The 21,077-nt window shown below is 46.6% G+C and overlaps 1 protein-coding gene across 4 annotated transcripts in view; it reads left to right on the top strand.

Annotated features, from left to right (window-relative positions):
- Nucleotides 1-21,077, top strand: part of LOC119159572 (adenylate cyclase type 5) — a 258,967-nt gene that overhangs the window by 145,542 nt on the left and 92,348 nt on the right. For 3 of the 4 annotated variants that reach the window (XM_075891501.1, XM_075891500.1, XM_075891502.1), the window contains one exon: nucleotides 4,182-4,878. In XM_075891501.1, coding sequence (XP_075747616.1) covers nucleotides 4,182-4,878 — 697 coding nt within the window. Of the gene's footprint in view, nucleotides 1-769; nucleotides 932-4,181; nucleotides 4,879-21,077 lie in introns of those variants that run through there. The other variant, XM_037412376.2, reaches the window with a different exon arrangement.

Below are 21,077 nucleotides of genomic sequence, written 5' to 3' on the forward strand. Positions count from 1 at the left end.
GTGTCGTATCTGTACGGTGCTGTACGAGTCGCGCGTGCATGTATACGTTGTACACACATCTACGGTGCTTTCTTGGCAAATACAGCAGGCTATTCGTTCGTGCGACAACCATTTCTTGCGTGCTCCTCGAGATACAGCCTCGCCAGGCAGCGGCAAAGCCTCTCTGCCGTCACCCTCCTCTCCAGCGCGCAGCGGGAGCGTAATCCCCGCGGGGCCTTGGTCGCAGCGCTGCCGACGTCGCCAACGCTAGCGGCGATGCTGCGCGACGGCGGCGTACGTGTGCTCGCGGCGTGCGCGTTGTCCTCGACGAAGCTGCAGCAGGTGCCGTCAACCAAGCAGCAGGGGCAGCAGGTGTTGGGAGACGCACTGGCTCGGATTGTTCCACACACGCACGCACGCAGAGCGCGCGGCCTCCCGCGGTTGCCTCCTCCTCCTCTCTGCCTCCCTTGCTCTTCACGAGGAACAGCTACGGACCAGGGCTAGCCTACCGGCGACGGTCACTCGAGCCGCCAAGTGCGCGAAAGCGGCTGTGCCACGGTTACGAGGCATTTGCGGGCAGTGGCGTTTTCGCCCGTGCCCTTCATTTTACCGCGATATTCGAAGCGAGTGCTCCTCAGCGAAACTTCGCAAGAGAAGATACAGCCGCCGACAACGACTCGTTTGAATGCCGGAAGCCTTGGTGTCGCACCGTCGACGATTCGTGAGCGCATCTCGGGCGCGACGCTGCACTCTTAGTGCGCGGGAAAGGCGCGCACTTGCAGCCGCCGCCGATATGTGCTCGGTCAGGGGGACTACGGTCGTCGGCGTGCCAACGCGTCCGCCGTTCGGCGCCGCCGACTAATGGGAACGGCAATCTGGACGACGACGAGGACGACTCGGCAAACGTGCGCTGAATCCCGGCCGGCCTGCGAATGGATCGCGACAGGACGAGGTGAGAGGAGCTGCCACGCGCAGATGCTGTCGGTGTTGCCTCTTCTTCGGGACCGGAATTCGGGGGCCGTGGAGCGCCGTGTGTGCCTCGTGCTCGCTCCTACGCTTCCGTCGTTGATGATATTGCGGAGCACTGTCTCGTGGCTCCTGCTTATTATTAGCGTGGTCTTTCGACGTTCCGTGCCACCTTCGAGAACACATCGCTGAATTGCTGGCCGCTTTCGTTACGATATATAGCTTGGCTAGCTCCGGCCCGCAGTTTCGTTTGCACGAACGTCGCCCTCGATCGTTCGCACAAAATCGAGTGTCCGTGAGGCTTTGATGTGACACGTTTGCTTTGAGCATATGTGCTCGGCTTGTGGCGCAAGCCGCTTCGCAGGACCGCCTGACACGCACAAGTGCGTTCTTTCCGGGGAAAATAAATAAGAGAAAGGAAGGTTTAAGCTGCTTTGAGCGAGATCATCTGCCGGTGACAGCACTCCAGCTGGAATTAGTGAAAGGAAGGAATATACGTCGCAGCCAGGTGGCTCGAATGCGACTTTTCTTTTTTAGCGTTTCATATGCTTTTTATATCAATGTATTCTTGATTGGACAGTCTACCAGACTATTGCTTTGTTTTTTATTATTAGATTACCATTGCGTTTTCCCACTTTGAGAAAACGTTGTTCATGAAATTTCTTACATATTTAAAATTATAGGAACCTTTGTTCGGCAAGAGACGTGTTAAACATCACGATTCCGCCCCTGATCTCACTGAATGCCATATGCACGGTGAACTTTAGCGCGATGCAGTTGGTGTGTCACCAGAGTTAGGCGGGCATTTTTGTAGTCAAAACTGCCACCTATCACTATCCCTGCCAGACAGTGTTTGGATGGGCTCCAGTAAGAGCACGTCATTCTCTCTTCATTCGGCAACGCATACATGATACGGCTTTTATTCTGGTTCAATGAGTGATAAATCCAGCCTGTTTGCTTTTAGGACTCAGATGGGTCTCCGCGATCATCCATCTGTGCCCTCAGGTGATTGTAGTGACTATGGATCAGATATTTTTGTCAGCCATAACTAACCTTTGCTGGGAAGTTGCTCTTGCCAAGCCAGGGAGAGTTTAACCTTTGAAGGTCGTTCCTACTGAGCTCAGAAAAATAAACACTGTGCACATAGGTTAGGAATAATAGCACTACATAGGTTAGGAAGAATGATATAACTAATTGCAAACGTTGATTTTTCGGCATATAGATTGCGCGCTCTGCTTATTCCTGAATCGTAGTTCCGTACTTATATAGGCTCGCAATAAGACCGCACTGAACTTACGGACTGAAATGCCATGTGTGCCTGCTTACTCTCCGGTTCTTATCTCTTCCATCAATCTCCCTCATACCTTCTTTCAGGGCAAAGTATCTATCGCACAAATTATTCTGGTCTGTTAATCTTCCCTGCCTTTCTTCCTCTGTTTCCTGTTTTTCTTCATTCTTCCAGGCTGCACATGACTAAATATGGAATGTTTCATTGCATCGACTCATTTTGTAGCTTTATTGTCATCAGTTGATCATCTCTCTTTCTTTTATTCGGCCCTCACGTTTTTTAGTTAATTTTGATTATCATCATTTCTTAGGGTGTATGCGTGGGAAAGCTTGTTTTTCAATAATGTTACATCCCCAACCTCCTCAGGGAGTTGGGACCCTTGTCCCTTGTCAAGCCACTTGTGCGGCTTTTAGTCCCGTCCCCTCCTTTTTGACAAAGGAAGTGAAGATGAACTTCAACTTCAACTCCAAAAATAAACAGCAAGGACATCAATGATTATCTTCTAATAGACGTGCAAGGAAATAGTCGTGTTTGTTGCGTATAGGGCAACTCATACCGTAGACGTTCTTATTATTTCGGTTATTATAACACTACGTTATCACTGCTTCAAAATTTAGTTCAGCCTTGTAGCTTAAAAACACAGTATTTCACAACGTGGAACATCCCCGCATGTGACTCGCGTCGTCTTTCCTGTCTATTGCTGACTGTATTTGGATTCAGGACAGCACGATTGACAGGGTCACAAAGCAGCAGTAAGCTGCGTCACCTGCCTCACACGTCATCGGTGCCTTGCATAAAGGTACCAGCCTGTTCAGTTCGCTGTTCACAGTTGGTCCTGATTTCATGGTGACAGCGCTTGATTCGGTAACGCAAGGAACGAAACAATGCAGATGGGACATGTGCTGCACAACTCTGCGCTGACCTGACTGACGGATGCAGGTAGAGAAATAGGAATACATAAATAAGGGTGTCCCAGCTATTGTCTTCGCGCGCGTTTCAGTCAACCTTAGGCAGTCGTGCCATCGTAGCCACCATCTGGCCTCTCATTTTTTTTTCATGTACAACCCCTTTAAGCCTCGGTTGTACAGCCACTATGGAACAGGCGACTGCCGGGGCTGCTGACCCGCAAGTCGCACGTGCAATGCCGGCCGCGTCAGTCGTATTTCGAAGGAGGTGAAGTGGTGGAGGCCCGTGCACTCTGCGGTGTTAGTGCATGTTGAAGAACACGAGATATGGTCGAAATTGCCGTAGCCCTCCACTGCAGCGGCTCTCAGAATCATATCGTGGTTCTGGCACATTACACTTCGTGTATTATTATAATTTATATAGCAATTTATCTTATTTTTTTCTTGCCTTTCTGTCTTCCCATATACCGCTTGCCCAGAGGGCAGCTAACCGTGTATTGTTCGTCTGGCTAAGTTGACTGCTTTTCACTAACGGGCCAGTAAACAACCCCAAGGCCTAAAAGTTGTTATGAAAAGAAATACGCGCACCTTTGCTATGTGAACATGCTGCCACAAGAATTTTGCGAATACGTACTATATTAGGGAAGTTACAGTAGTTAGAACATCGGTTTCGGATGCTTTCAAGTTTTCGCGTGGTCTGGCCACCCTTGTTCCTCGCAGGAAGGGGAAGGCGTAGCCCGTCGTCGTGACTGGTTTAGACCAATCGACGAGCTGCGTGCTGCGTCAAGTCGTCGAGCGGCGACTTCGCGTCACGCGCGTGGCGTGAAAGGATTGGCCAGGCGTATAAAAGAAGCGCGGAAATTATTTTTCCAAATGGAGGCTTTTCGCGGCGGGCGCGCAGCGCTGTAATATTCGGAAAACGTTATCGCCATGGTCTACTTTACGAATTGCTGAACTTCTTTGGGGGGATGGGGAGGGGTGTAAATAAAGAAGTCGGAGTTTGTTGACTCGCCCTTTAACCTTTACCTCTCTCCCTCACGCAGACCGCACGTCCTCTGGACCAAGATGGCGGTGGCGTCCGGTGGTGGCGGCGGAGGGGGCGCTTCCGACTCGAGCGACTCGGCCGGTGGCGCCAACAACAACAAGGAGACGACGTGGGAGTACGTCGAGACCAAGACTCCGGTGCACACGGTCGCCACCATGGACTGTTGCACGTCCTGCTACTACTTCTGCTGGTACCGGCACGTGCACCGCAACGACATCGACTCGCTCTACCAGCGGTACTTCCTGCACCTGAACCGGCGCAGCCTCACCGCGCTTCTGGGCGTCATGGCGGCGCTGTGCGCCCTCGGGGCGCTTCTGGATCTGGCGCTGTCTCAGCGACCGGCGCAGCCGCCGCCCGCGGCCCGCGCCGCGGCGTTCGGCGCGCTTCTGGTGTTCTACCTGGCGCTGGTGTACACCACGCTGCAGACCTCGTTCCGCCAGGTGCACCTGCTCGTGTGCAGCTACCTGGTGCTCGGCTCGTTCGTAGTGCTCGTGTCGCTCGTGTCTCTGCTCGACCCCGGCGCTGCCGAGCGCGCCATCGTGTCAGACCTTTGGTGCGCGCTCTTCCTCGTGTACGTCTCGTACGCGCTGGTGCCGGTGCGCATGCGCGACAGCGTCGTCGCTGGAGTCCTGTTGGCCGGCAGCTACCTGGCCTGCAACCTAGCGCTGCACGCGCACACCCTGCACTGGAAGAGGGTGAGTGTTACAGCACTGTGCAGAACGGTCGGTTTGTAGTTCCGAAAGCCAGAAACCCGAGCCTTTTTTTTTTCTTCATGGCTTCTCCGGCATTGTCTGCCATGTTCTTCTCCTTTCTTTTGCTGGAAATATCTTATTTTGGACATGCATGAAGCGTCTTTCCGCCTGCCTCCGCTGGTGCTCGAGTGTGTGTTCACATGGCTTTGAAGAACTGTTTTAGTATACTTCCATTTTGAGATCTTAATGCAGGTTGAATTCATCGTTACCCATAAGAACACATTATGACATCCTGCTCTGTCTATTACACGCACCTGGAGAAGCTAAAAAAACGCTCTCACTTGATTGGACGCTTTTTTTTTTTTTTTCAGTTGAAGAAGTGGGACTAAGTGCACGAGTGTTCGTCCATACGTCTGTTTGTTTATTTTTGCGCTTGTTCACTGCTTTGCGATTGCAACTATTATGCAAGACAAAAAGTGGAGTATCCAGCGCCACGCATTGAGCCTAACGTCTCCATATATACCTTTCATTTAGCAAAAAAAAAAAAAGAAACGAGAACGCTTTCAGATAGTTCTCACAACAAAGCACTAACAATCTTGAGGTGGCAGCGTTTTGATGTTTTTTTCTTCTGTGACTGTTCTGTACGAATATGATAAATATATGGCGTTATAAGCACGTGGCAATGCCTATTGGTCAAAACAAACTGAACTGTGACACTTCAGAACAGATCTGCGGAAGATGGCTGTATTTTCCGACATGCATGTAGGATGCATCGCGACCACGGCAGCCTTTGGCTAAAATTAGACTTGCTAAAAAATAGGTGTTAAACAAGCACACTCCTGCACTTGTGTTCCATGTTTCACGGACTATAGACCATGCTTCTATTGCGCATAAAATCATAGAGCAACGCACCCAGCTGCGTTTTAATTAGCCATTATTTAAACGGAACTTTCTCCGATTCATTATGGACAAAGTGTGTTGCGAAAAGTAGTCAGTTTTGACTTGGATGACACCTAAGGAATACGTGGAAACGAAAATTATCGGACACTCAAACGTGTTCTTCTTTTTCTTCTTCTTCTGAGGAGGAGGAGGAGGAGAGAAGGAGGAAGGCCAGGGAGGTTAGCCAGTTCTCAGAAATGAAGTACCAACTGAACCATGGAGTACCCATTAGAGGTGCAGTCGCCTAAAATTCATTGTCAGTTTGACCTATGGGAGGCTTAGCAGAGAGCCCTAAGCCCCTGCACACACGACCCATGGCTGTTATTGCGAAATGGCGTCACGCAATGGCGGGTACCGTCGTTCTCTGATTGGTTGCTCGCACCTGTTCCCGCTTCCGCAATTCTCTGTAACAACGAAGCAAATCTGCAACAACGAAGCAGATAGCTTCCGCTCCGGGGACGACGAGCTGAGCGATTATGTGTTCCGCTTGACATAGGAAGCGGAAAGGGGAGGGGGGAGTGACAAAGAGGAACTCTTGAGGAGGAGGGTAGAGACTAACCATACTAACCATAAGCACGTGTTTGACTTTAGGAGACCCTGCACGGGGGGGGGGGGGGGGGGGCTGACAAGTTATATTGTAGCTCAACTTCTTAGCAAGCGGAAGGCAACAAGCCCAAAAAGTATAGACAGAAGAAACAAGCTGAGCGCTGTCTCTAACTTGTAGCTTGGCTCTTGTTAAGTTCAACCTGCCCATCAACCTGCCCAGACTTTTGCGTTGAAAACATTGTAGCTGCCGATGTCTGGGCGGTAGAACGTGACAGTGAGCCCAGAAATATACTTTAGAGAAGAAAAGGAAGGGAGATTAGGGTACCTAAATGTGCCATGACGCGTCACTTGGCCTGGCTTATCTGTCTGCGACGTATCTTTCTCGTGACACACACACACACACACACGCACGCACGCACGCACGTACGCACGCACGTGTGTGTGTGTGTCTGTGTGTGTGTGTGTGTGTGTGTGTGTGCGTGCGTGTGTGTGTGTGTGTGTGTGTGCGCGTGTGTGTGTGTGTGTGTGTGTGTGTGTGTGTGTGTGTGTGTGTGTGTGTGTGCGCGAAGGCAGCCAAACAGAGTTCACTTGGCAAAATTGACGCCGCTTAGGCGTTGTCATTTCCCTGGCTCGTGTTTTGATTACACCCTACAGTGCTTTTTTCGCTTTCCGATGCCAGCGGTCTCGTTATACATATACAGCTCGGACGTTCACTTGCGAATCGTCGTCGCGCTGCGAACAGCTGCGATTGAAGCTGTGAAAGGCATGCGACAGTCACACTTGTCGGGAAAAAAATTTTACCTTTTACTTTCGAGGTGTAGAAGGAAACATTTCAAAACGAAACTTCGCGCAAAAACTAACTCAGAAAAAAAAGCGAGGAAGACAATAGTAGAGAGAATACCGCGGGCGACGTCAATTCCTTGCTGTACTTCTATATCGTTGATGAGTTATCCCAGCGATAGCGGATTACGTTGGTGAAGCGTGCGAAATGCAGACAGTGTTAAGATAGTCCACAGCTAGGTGCATGTCTCTATGTGTCACTATAGTCGACATGCTGCTCACGCTCTTTTGCGTGCCTTCTTGCGTTCTTTAGTGTGGCTTTCGGTTTGCGTATCATTATACTTGAGTTGCAGAAAACATAAGATTCCCTGGCAGTGCTGTCACAACAAGCACAAAAGGAAGCCAAATTCACATAGTAAAGTGTCCAGATTTTTCTTGTCGTTGTTACCGAAAGTTGCTGTAAAAAGAAGGGGGCGGTGCAATTTTAAAAACTCCCCATTAAAGTTTCTTTAGGACTTGCACTGCCATAACGTCCGGGACGGAGATACGGAGTTTAGAGATTCGCGCATCCTATATATTGGGCGACGTAAACCACTCAGTTCTCAGAAGAACGTGAAAAAATGCCGCTGCAGGAGCAAATAATAGAAAACAAAGAAAAACACGCAAGTGGGAAGTCTGACCTCGAATGAGGCAATTTGTTCGCAAAAGCTATTTCTAAATCTCTGTCAGGCTTCGTCGCACTGCAGCGCGCCAATATATCCGGTGTTCGATATTATTCCCTGCTTCTTTTTCTTCCCTTATGTCGTGGTCCAGCGAAAGCCAAGTAAAGACGCCCTTGACTGAATTCTGAACGCGCGATCCAGTGCCTACATATTCACCTTTTCGGTCAGTGCCAACATAGCAATTGGATTGGATAAACTTTTATTTGTTCCTCCAAAACACGGGTCGCTGTGTTGCGGGCAGCTCCCACGTGGGGCCTGAGATGCCGAGCTCCTCAGCCGCCTCGCGGGCTTGGTGGACAGCCCAGAGCTGATCTGCCAAGGACGAGCTGCGGATGGCCGCCTCCCATCTGGCAGATGTGATGTTCGATAAATGAGCGGATTTGGTACACTGCCAGAGCATATGTTCTAATGAAGCGATTTCCCCACAATGTGGGCAAATATTACTTGGGTATAGGTCAGGGTACATGATGTGTAACATTTTCAAAGTAGGGTACATCCACGTTTGCAAAAGCCTTAATGTAAGTGCTTGGGGCCGAGTTAGATTTTTGTGAGATGGAGGGAAAATCCTTCTAGACAGGTAGAAATGTTTAGTGAGCTCGTTATATGTTGTAAGAGTTTCCCGGTTATCCCCTTCACCGGTAGAACGCATCCCCGGGGAGGCGCGGTTGGAGAGTTCTCGCGCCGCCTCGTGTGCTGCTTCATTGAGATTGGGAGGGGAGTCGTTGATTTGTCGAAGTTGAGCTGGGAACCAACTCAGAAGATTATGCGTTATGCTCTTGCCATGTAGTATTCTCAGCGTTTGTTCTGAGACCGTCCCCTTTGCGCTGCCATAGAATCACTGTAGATGACTTCAATGTTTTCTATCTTGAGTGCTAAGGCAATGGCCACCTGTTCCGCAATGATTTGGTCTTTCGTCCTGACCGTCGCTGAATTGACGACACGGCCAGCCCCATCGACCACCACTGCCACAAAAGCTTTCCCATTGGCGTAGGAAGCCGCGTCAACAAATACGACCCCTCGTTCCTCGTTTAAGACTTGACGAAGTATAGTCGTGGCCCTTGTTGTGTTCTGGACGCATGCATGTTTCGTGGTATAGGAGATACCGTGGTATTTTTCCTGATGTTGTCGGGAATATCGTTGTAATTGCGTCTAATTGCCATTGGGTGTTGGCCCAGCTCCTGCAGGATCATTCTCCCCGACCGTGTTGTAGATAACCTTGCAAACTGTGCTCTCTCTTGGGCTTCTGCTATTTCTTCAAGCATGTTGTGAATACCAAGCTCAAGTAGACGCTCGGTGCTGATATGTACGGGTAGGCCCAGGACCTTCTTGATAACTTTCCTGAGGACCACATTCAGTGTCTCGGACTCTGCTCCAGACCAGTTGTGCATTGCTGCCTCGTACGTGAAATGGCTTAAAACAAATGCATGCATCAACCTGATGTGGTTGTCTTCCTTGATCCCATTTCTTTTATTAGCCACTCTGCGTATGAGGTGCACCACACTGTCTGTTTTCCAAGTTAACTTGGCTATAGATTTGCTGTTAGCGCCGGTAGACTCTATCAGCATGCCCAGGACTTTGGAGTCGACCCTCTGGATGGCATCCCCTTGATTTGTACGGAGGTGGATGTCTATCTGGTTTAACAGCTTCCATCCTCTGGGCTTCGGTCTCCGGCGTGTAGAACGATACAGTAAAAGTTCTGACTTACTCGAGGAGCTCTAGAGCCCAGAAGGACGAAGGTACTTTTCGACGGTGTCAATCGCCTCTTGCAGGGCGCTTTCAATCTGCCCCTCACTTCCACCTGTGCACTAGATGGTAATGTCATCTGCGTAAATGCTGTGCTTCAATCCTTCGATGCTCGATAATTTCTATGACGGTCCAATAATAGCAGCAGCGCGTATGGCTTCCCAAGAAATATCCGGTTACTTCGATTAACAATTTCTAACGCTGAAGCAGAAAACTTGATTTCTTTATATGTGCCAGAGTAAGGAAAAACTCTTTTCCCGCTTTCTAGTGAAAGGAAGCCGCTTGTAATCAACGACTAACTCCTACAATGTTGTGTGTAGCTTAGAAGAAAATATATTTGAATTATTTGGCCAGACAAAGGCGACAAAAGTGTTGAAAATGAACGGGCTTCTCGCTATAGAACATCAATTCCTCGTCCGTGTATAAGAGCTCTCTGGTGCACAAAACCGGAAGCCGTCCAACTGCACTTAATCAGCGTCGTAGAACGGGACGGCTATAAGCTCTCCCATAGTAGAGTACCTGTAGTACTTTAAATCGTTACCAACTTTTTCTAAACACACCTACTTAACTTTCCCATAGTAGAGTGCCAAGTACTCAAAATCGTTAACCACTTTCTCTTAACACAACTGTTTGTATACACAGCGAAAGGGTCTATATGGGGTGGCCAGTGAACGGTTGAGCAGCGCGAGTAGTAGTTTTTTTTTTTGTTGTTGTTGCTTTCTTTTAAACTAGCAGACACTGCCTGCGTCGGCCTTGCGAGACGAGAGAGAGGGAGGGGAGTGACAATTTTGCGGGTGTCTTTCTGGACCGGCACGAGACGCGAGCATGCGCAGCAGTAGGGTTGTGGACGACGCCACCGCCCGACGCCGAAGCGCGACATCGTGCGACTAAGCGATGCTCCGCATTTAAAATAAAAGGTATGGCTTGGTGGAGTTTGTCCATTCCTTTAGCACGAATATACGTTTACCGTCTGGCTCCGAAGGCTGCCTGTTAAGCGTCATTGCAAGAAGCAGCTGTTCCTGTGAATTGATGGCCACATTGTGGCGAATAGCTCATAACGCGCCTACAGCGATGAACCATCACGTGTGACGTCCAGCGTGACGTGAATGCGTCGGTGAGCTGCGATGACGTTGTCTGGGGGGTTTATGACAATGAAGTTGATTGAGCACGCAAATGCGGCCGAAAACGTGCACGATATTCACGGCGTCCGGCTATTGTGACGAGATGACAGAGCGCATATTGCGTTTTTGCGGTTGCTTTGTCACCAATGTCCTTCGCACTGCGTTTAGCCGATTCGACCACAAAACATTTTCTGGGAAGGGAATTCTCGAACTATGGCCCTATGCGTAGCAGACCAACAATGAGACGCGGGCATCGTTGTTGTTCTTAAAATCGATCCACCTCGACAGCACTTTTCGTTCTTCTTCCATGTTTCTTTTCACACCTTAAACCCATTTTGTCTTTGAGTGTGGTATATGTACGGTATTAAACCGGACTCGCGTCTTGCTTACCTCCTTCCCTCTCTCTCGTTCCCTCCTCTTTATTCCCCACCCCTGTATTCTTTATTAGAAGTTAATATTAAGAACGCCAGTGTTCAGAACGCTTCTTTGAAAAAAAAAAAAACTTTTCGTGCTTTTCTTTACGGGAGACTGCTATTATAATGCTCAGCGTTTAACTCTGGTACACATGAATGCTGTAGCACAATCGTATTTATTTATTTATTTATATATTTATTTATTTATTTATTTAATTATTTATTTATTTATTTATTTATTTATTTATTTATTTATTTATTTATTGAAAGATACCTTACAGACCTCTGTTGAGGCATATAATAGTAAAATATTCACAGGATGTATTATATCCATAAAGAATGTAGCAAAACTGATATTTTATACAATGAAATGTTTCACACATTGGTATGTTGTTATAAAAGCCGACAGCAAATATTTACCCGACAATATAGTCTATTCTTGTATTACGCGAAAAATTACGCTAAGATTCACACAGCAGGCATCAGAAAACTAGTACACATTTTATCTTTCTGGTGCAAATTTTGTGCTAGTTTCACTTTCCTATTTCGCATCACTAGAAGATTCCTTTTTCAAGTTAAGCTCAGCAAATTGTTCGTTTGATTCTGTCTTAAAAAAGGTTTCAAATAAATTTTGGTTTACTGTGTATATATGTTTGGAGTTAAACAACGAAAAATGAATTCGTTTTTTTTTTCGTGATAATTACAGTTGTGCTTAGATCTAGTTTGCAAGAGCCCAGCGTCTGATGTGTGATCATCTTTAAGAAGTCTTGTGTACGTTTCGTATGTGCGAACGTTAATAATATGTGCAGTCTCCTGTGTAGTGAACGTATATATTCAATTACTAGGATTACGCATGTGAGTGTACATTCATGTGCGAATTGGTGCTCTTTCGTTATTACGCTCTATTTAACAGCGAAAACTACCACGTAAGAAAGGAGGAGTGACCTCCTCCCTAAACTGACTCACTAAAAAATATAATAAAAAAACATGGCTTTCGGACCACTGCTATCCACACTATTGCGGTATTCGAGAGCAGTTCCGCTTTGCGTTTCACGCCAGCAAGCATATATAGCTGAAAGTCCGGTAAGCTTCGAGAAGGTCAGGCTGTGCGAGGCGCCGTGTTTCTGACATTTCGAGGCCGGGTATACTCGCCAATTCAAAGTTCGACCTTTCCTCCTTAATAGCTTAAATGCACGAAGCTCTCCAAAAATGAAGGCTCCCTCCGAATCACAATTTGCGGTGCTCCGTATTATTCTATACGAAGGAAGCTCTAATAGCCTCTCGTTCTGCCACTTTTGTAGAATCTTGTTGGGCAAAAACTCAGCGGCCTTGCTGAGTTTTTTGCCCAATAGTGACAACATGCTGAGAGCGGTCAGTGAATAAAAATACACACGTGGCTTTTCTCCGTATTGCGATGATCCGCTAGCTGTGTTTTCTTGTTTGTTTGTTTGTTTGTTTGTTTCTCTGTTTGTGGCCCGATACTTGTGTATTTGACGCTGATGAAGAGCTCGCGAACTGAAGTTCGTCAGGCAACATGTGTCTCTTTCAGGGTTGCCGCGGACGCTCTCTCTATCTCTCCTTCGCTCTTTTCTTTGTTGACGTAATAAAATTAGCCTCCATTTGTTAACCCACCCCTTATGTAATACCCCCTCACCGGGGTCTTTAAGGTAATGAAGTGAAGTGAATAAGGGCCAAACCTCATAAGCGCGAAAATGCACGCGACAGCGACGAGCGACGCTATGAGCGACGAAACAGGGCGTTCGCGCGACGTGTCGCGTGCTCGTTTTCGCGCGATCGCTCGGTTCTCCAGATTTGGAAACCGTCGCTCATCGCCCGGAAGTGCTGGGCTCAAGCAGCCAATAGCGAAAAACTGGAAAAGACAAAGACTACACAGGTGCACGTGACCCTGCCCGAGTCACGTATGCGCAACAAGAAATAACGCAATGTTTACGCATGTGCTTATAAAAAAAGGGCTGCAAGGCACTCATAAACACTTTCCGTTCCATTACACATCAATATATCTTATTTTAAATTGCATACCGCTCACTACGCGTTTTTCTTGGTGCGAGTAGACGGCCTCATGCCAGCAACAGTGGAATTCGCTCGCCGAAGCCGTCGCGTGAATGAGGTTTGCCTGCGCTAGCGACTGATCGCGCGAAGCCGATCTACGTCGCGTCGCTTGTCGCTGTCGCGTGCATTTTCGCGCTTATGAGGTTTGGCCTTAAAGTTTGGCGCCCGTAAATGACGCCGGCTTACTCCTTGTAGCTGGTAATATATATATATATATATATATATATATATATATATATATATATATATATATATATATATATATATATATATATATATATATATATATATATATATATATATATATATATATATTCCCGCAGGGGCGCCTGCGCAAGTAGGCGTTTGGTGTGTAGCGACACCACGGACCCGAGCTAACGGGGGAGTTTCGGCTCCCTCCCACGCCTAGCCGTGCGTGGCTTTGCCGTGTCCGGGGAAAAGGGGATCCTGGGGGTTGAGCCAATGCTGGGTGATTGGACCTTTAAGGCCCCCCGGCAGAGGCAACACACCCCTTTGGCCCTGGCTTCACGTAGACGGCACCCCTGGGCTGACCCACCCAGGGGAAAATCGGCAGTCGCCTTTTCCTATCTCTCTCTCCCTACATCTTCGTCTTTATCTCTTACTATTTATCTGTTCTGTCTTCTACTCTCTTCCGTTTACTCCCGATATTCATGGCGGCAAGGGTTAACCTTGTGTAGGTATCCCACCTTGGATAATTACATTGGGTTATAGTGACAGCGTACGGCTGGCGTCGGGAGGGCTTGTTTCAACAAGTCCAACCGCGTCCCCTTGTTGGGCTCCGTGGTGGGTGGTCGCCGCTGTTACCGAACACATTCATACTTGTATGGCTTTACAAGCATCCGCCGACCTTGATCGGTCTCGCAAAAGAGGCCGCACCGAAGCAAATTATCACGTCTCGAAAGAAACCAAATTTACTTTCGCGAAGTACCACATTATCCACAGTGACAGCACACCTCTAAGAAAATTATCCCCATTTTTGGTGGCCAAGTGCCTAAAAGAAAAAATAGGACCCACATACAAAGCATCCAAAATGTCAAGCGGTGACCTCCTTTTGGAGCTAACCGAAAAGGACCAAGTGCCTAAGCTATCCCAACTAACCAGCATTGGAGAAACAGCTGTCACCGTTTCGGTCCATCGCTCTCTAAATACCAGCAGGGGAGTAATCTCTGAGGAAGACTTCTTAGGTCTTAGTGACGAAGAGCTCCTCGAAGGTTTCCAAGACCAAAACGTCATCAAAGTCCAAAGAATTGTAATCCGTCGCAATAATCAGGAGTTGCCCACCAAACACGTAATACTAACCTTTGGAACATGTGAAATGCCCACCTCTCTTAAGGCTGGGTACTTAAAAATAAATGTCAGACCCTACATTCCCAACCCCAGACGCTGTTTCAAATGTCAGAGATTCGGACACGCCTCGCACTCTTGCAGAGGCAAAGAAACATGCGCAAAATGCAGCGCAAACGACCACAAATCAGAAAACTGTTCATCCTCACCCCACTGTGTTAACTGTGACGGGGAACACCCAGCGTATTCCCGGTCATACCCATGTTGGAAAAAAGAAAAAGAAGTGATCGCTCTGACCGTCAAAAAAAAAATATCATTCAGCGAAGCGCGAACAAGGCTATCGTACCTTTTCCACAGAAGTTACGCCGATGTGACGCAGTCGGGGGCAGCGTCACAAAGACCTCAGGAGTCGACCGCTACCACACCCAGTGGTTCCATGGTGACTCAAACCGCCCCCGTAAAAGAAGCAGCGCCAGCTGCTCCATGCACATCAAAGGGCCCGCAGACTCCGGTCTCCCTGGGCCCTAAACTCAATAGAATGCCAAGGCCTGAGATCAGTTTCTCAGCGCCTCACTCTCGATCTTCCAGCGCCTCAGACAAGGCAATGGAGATCGACCACAAAACTCCGGTGTCGTCGACACCGAAGGACAAGCGCTCTCTCGAGCGTACCAAACAGGACAAGGACAAAGTCCCAGTAACCACAATAAAAAAGCGATAACCGTAATGGTTATCGTATTTCTCTCTATTTCTATTTCTTAATATTGTCACCTATCATCTTTTATACCGATCAATCCCCAGAAGTATATTTACCTAACTTTATTCTGCCATGGCTTTTATCGTACATTGGAACTGTAGAGGCTTAATTCATAACTTAGGTGACATAAAGGACATCATTAAGAAATTCTCACCAGTAGCCTTTTGCCTCCAAGAGACAAATCTTGGTGCAAAACACAGCCATTTCCTAAAAGGCTTCAAAGTTGCCCGAAAGGACCGCGAACATTGCAACCGTCTTTCAGGAGGAGTAGCCATAGTGGTGCAGGGCAGCACTTCTACGCGAGATGTCCAAATAAACACATCTTTTGAGGCCGTAGCCGTCACCATCCTATCATACAAAACCATCACCATCTGCTCACTGTATATCCCACCTCACACCCTTTTCACCACCAAAAACCTAGAAAATCTAGTGGAACAGTTGCCAAAACCATTTATCTTAGTTGGGGATTTCAATGCTCATTCAACCCTTTGGGGTAGCGACAAAACTGACGCAAGAGGGCAAGCCGTGGAAGATTTCATTTTATCGAATGACATCTGCCTTCTTAATTCCGGTGCTTTTACCTACTTTTCACCAACCTCGCGCACTTTTAGTTGCTTAGATCTCGCCATGTGTTCATCGTGTATTTTTAATGATTTTAAATGGGACGCCGTCAACACGTCTTATGGTAGTGATCATCAACCCGGCATCATAAAACTCATACCATCTTACCCAACTTTAACAAGCAGGCCACGCCGGTGGAAACTGCAGCTAGCGAACTGGCCAGTTTTCACAGAAAACGCAAAGCTCGATGAAGTTTTCTCATCGGAGCTTTCTGTTGAGGAACTAAACGAAGAGTTCGTCAAAGTTTTAATATTAGCAGCAGAAAAAGCAATACCGCAATCATCAGGCATCGTACGCAAGAAATTCAACCCTTGGTGGACAAACGAGCGTACTGATGCCAAAAAACTACAAAATAAGGCCTGGGGAATTCTACGAAGATACCCCACCTACGCCAACCTCATCAACTTCAAACAGGCAAAAGCCAGAGCCCGATTTATTCGAAGACAGGCAGAAAAGGATTCATGGCAAAAATACATATCATCAATTAACAGTTCAGTCACATCTAAACACATCTGGGACCAGGTGAGGAAGTTCAAGGGAGAGTACTCCTCCTACACAATACCACTGCTTACAAGTCCAGACACACAATCAACACTAGAAGACCAGGCCAACCTATTAGGAGCACACTTTTATAAGGTATCATGCTCAGCAATTTACACCAATACATTCCTGAAATATAAAGAAAATGCAGAAAGACAAAGATTGCCTACTAGCAGTACCTCAAATGAAAGTTATAACCTTCCGCTTACGCTGCACGAATTGAACAGGGTACTCTCTGCCGGTAAAAAAACGGCAACAGGGTCTGACCAGATACACTACGCAATGTTGGCACACCTATCCCAAGCATCCGCGCGGGCACTTCTCCAATTCTTCAACAAAATATGGGACTCTGGCATAATGCCTGAAGATTGGAAAAAAGCCATAGTCATACCATTCCTAAAACCTGGTAAACCCCCAACAACCCCAAGTAGCTACAGGCCCATTGCATTAACAAGTTGCCTTGCAAAAACTTACGAAAGCATCATAAATATTAGACTTACCTTCACTCTGGAATCGGAGCACCTAATAGACGCACACCAGTGTGGATACTAAAAGGGCTGTTCCACCACTGATCACATTGTTAGGCTGGAACAAGAAATACGACAAGCATTTCTACACAAACAGTTCTGTCTCTCGGTCTTCTTTGACCTAGAGAAAGCATATGACACAACTTGGAGATACGGAATTCTCAGAGCTCTAGCTAACTTAGGGATTCGCGGAAGAATGCTGAACTGCTTGCACGATTTTTTATCGAATAGAACTTTTCAAGTACGTTTGGGTACGGTACTGTCACGAACATTTGTCCAAGAAAATGGTGTACCACAGGGCTGCGTTTTGAGCACCACCCTGTTTATAGTAAAAATGAACTCCATCAACAGGGCTATACCCCGTACAGTCATGCACTCCATCTATGTTGATGATCTACAAATTGCATGCCGAGCCTCCAGCCTATCATCCTGCGAAAGGCAACTCCAAATTACAATAAATCGGCTTACGAAATGGGCCGACCAAAATGGTTTCCGCTTTTCAGCCCAAAAAACCACAGCTGTTCTCTTTACGCAAAAGAGAGGACTGTTCCCTGAACCCGCGCTCAAACTATACAACATCAACATGCCGGTAAAACAAGAACACAAATTTCTAGGAATCACATTCGACCGAAAACTAAACTTTCTGCCACACATAAATGCACTGAAAACTAAGGCAAACAGAGCACTCAATGTGCTCAAAGTACTCTCCCATAAACACTGGGGTTCCGATCGATTCTGCCTTATACGTATTTACCGATCCCTTGTACGCAGCATTTTAGACTACGGATGCATAGTCTACGGCTCGGCGCGAAACTCATACATCCGCCGTCTTGACCCTATACACAACCTCGGTCTCCGTCTGTCAAGTGGTGCTTACAGAACATCACCTGTGCAAAGTCTATACGTAGAATGCAATGAGCCCCCTCTATGTGATCGAAGAGCATTACTAACCTTGTCATATGTTTTAAGAATAAGGTCGTCACCTGAACACATCTGCTATGAAATTGCCGCAAAATGTGACTCGCGCTCACACTATCTCAACAAACCGAACCTAATCAAACCACTTGTCCTACGTTTCGAGGAATACTGCCGCTTTTATACCATCCCTGTTGAATCACTAGATGTCGCTATTAAACCACCAAGACTGCCGCCATGGTTTGACCTGTCACAGCTATGCGAATTTTCACTTAGCCGTTTCAACAAAAAAAGCACCCCACCAGAACACATAATCCAAGAATTTTATACACTTCAGCACGAATATAGGGATTACGAAGAATTTTACACAGATGGCTCAAAAACGGAGGACCACGTGGGTATTGGGATTGTGACGACGAAAAGCGCAATTTCTGTGAAAGTACCTCGTAGTTTTTCCATTTTTTCAGCTGAAGCTTATGCCTTGAGTGAAGCAGTTCGGAAAATCATCGCTGAAAAATACAAGAAAGCAATCATATACACCGACTCACTAAGCACACTAAAAGCACTACATATAAAATCCGAATGTGAGCCTATAGTAGGCGACATTCTAAACATGGTATACTTAAACAGCCAGGCAACCTGCATCCGTTTCTGCTGGGTCCCAAGTCATGTTGGGATACCTGGAAACGAAAAAGCAGATAAGTATGCTTCTCAGGCAGCCCATAAAACAGTAACAAAAGTAAAAATTCCCCTTAAAGATATCCAGAGAACAATTCGCCTGGCCCTACTAGCAAAATGGCAAAAGCAATGGGACACCTGCACGAACAATAAGCTCCACCTGGTGAAACCCACACTCGGGGAATGGAAGACCTGCCGTCACCAGCAACGGTTTATTGAAGTTGTATTATGCCGACTTCGCATTGGACACACACACTTGACACACAACTTCTTACTCGCAAAGGAAGAACAACCAACGTGTGAAAAATGCCAAGAAGCGTTAACACTTATGCACATCCTAATCACATGTCCTACCATTGAAACACAGAGACAAAAACATTTCAGCAAGCTATACAAACAACACGTACCTTTACACCCTGCTCTGTTCCTAGGAGATGACCCTCTAGTACCTCTGCCTGACTTGCTAAACTTTCTGAAAGAAAGTAACCTGTTAAATAAGCTTTAAAATCTCATCTTTTTAGCGTCCATTCCTGAAAGTCTTGTGTCTGGCGCAGCATAGCCTTAGCTGCTTTTGCGCCATAAAAAACCAAATTAACCTAACCATATATATATATATATATATATATATATATATATATATATATATATATATATATATATATATATATATATATATATATATATATATATATATATATATATATATATATATATATATATATACGTAGAGTTTTCTAAATATACACTAGAGGGAACTCTGGCGCTAGTGTCTATGTCGGCTGCATGGGAATGATGAGTAGTACACGGATTTGTCTTATCTTCGTACATCTGGCTTCGTGTGGGTTCGTGTGGCTTGGAGCTGTTTTTTTGCGAAACAAAAATCAGCAAATGTTCACGGTTGTGCTTCACCAGCTTAATACTTTAGGCTTACCATTTCAAATCGGGTTAGAAGTTCAAAGGGGCTCGTTCTTTCCTTCAAAACAAAATCGAAACAAAGCAATAAACAAAGCCACAAATGCAATTCGCCGCCCGCAAGTACGAAGACTAGGCTCTGTGTACTATACCCATCATTCCCATGGTCGCTGAACGGTCGCATCGCCAGCGTCCCCTCTAGTTAGTTTTGGGAAACTCTATGTATATATCGACTCAACGCTGCTTTCTTTCTTTTTTTTTTTTTTTGTCTCCAGCCTTCCGTTCAGTTGACGGCGCTAGTAAGATTGGTGATCCTCCGCTCTAAAAATGGCCTTTTGAAAAGGGAATAAATCTCATTGGCCCAGAACTACCGGCGGGGTACCCATTCAGCTACCGGGCAAAGAGAAGACCCCCCAGGTCAGCGTGCTTCGTCCTGCAACTGTCAATGAAACGCGTTGGAATTGCTGTGCTTTGTCTACCTTCACTCTGAGCGTTTGTTAGCACACACGTACGATGAACAAAGGTCGTGTTTTCGCGGCGTTCTTCTCGCTGACGTGCTTGTTCAAAACAACTCGAAGCGGGAAGACCCTTTCACCCCTCACCGCTCCTATTTGCAGTGCACTAGTGGCGTCGTTCACTGTCGGAAACGCAGAGCCATGTTCTTTTCCCTTCAGAACCGCCAGAACCTTGTAACCATTACCTACATAATAAAGCCTGTTCCTATTCCTATTGCACACAATTATCTTCATTCACATATCGGGTGATTTCCCGCTGTTTTCCCTGGGAATTCGAGAAATGACGGCTGAATGTACGCTCTTCGAAAGTTACATATATATATATATATATATATATATATATATATATATATATATATATATATATATATATATATATATATATATATATATATATATATATATATATATATATATATATATATATATATATATATATATATATATATATAGGTCATCGGAGCACAGTGACTTTATAAGGATTACGCCTACTTTGCCGGTGATTGTGGTTGGGTGCGTGTGCTTGTATATAGCCCAACGAGCAGTTTTCAAGAGAAAGAAGGAATATAGGAAAGGTATGGAGCCTGACTAGACTAAGTCCAGTTTGCTACCCTACTCGTGTGGAGAGGGGTATAAGGGAATAAAAGAGAGGGAGACACACATTTCACAATACGTGCAGTGTTTCGTAGGTGGTCATTCAATGCTGGTGCCTTCAAGTACTGCAGGAGGGCTAGTGTGGATTTCTGGACCGACGAGTGCTGTGACTATATAGGCTCTGAAGACCTTTGCTTAAGTAAAGGGCCTATCGATTATCCTGTCTCCTCAAGGTACCCTGGAGAGTCCGGAGATCTTGCTCAAAATGGGGTCAGTGGGACAAGAGATGATCAGACAACTCCCCCCGCCCCCCCCCCCCCCCAAAAAAAAAAAAAATAAACGCGCTGTGTGCTGTGACAAGCAACAGCTTCGGCACGGCATTTCTTAAAGATGTGCGATACTATTGTTTATCTGGAAGCACGAATGTTCTTTCTCAATGCTCCGCCGTGGTGGTCTAGTGGCTAAGGTACTCGGCTGCTGACCTGCAGGCCGCGGGTTCGAATCCCG

This window comes from Rhipicephalus microplus, chromosome 1, assembly GCF_043290135.1.
Source record: "Rhipicephalus microplus isolate Deutch F79 chromosome 1, USDA_Rmic, whole genome shotgun sequence".
NCBI classification, from domain to species: Eukaryota; Metazoa; Arthropoda; class Arachnida; order Ixodida; family Ixodidae; genus Rhipicephalus; species Rhipicephalus microplus.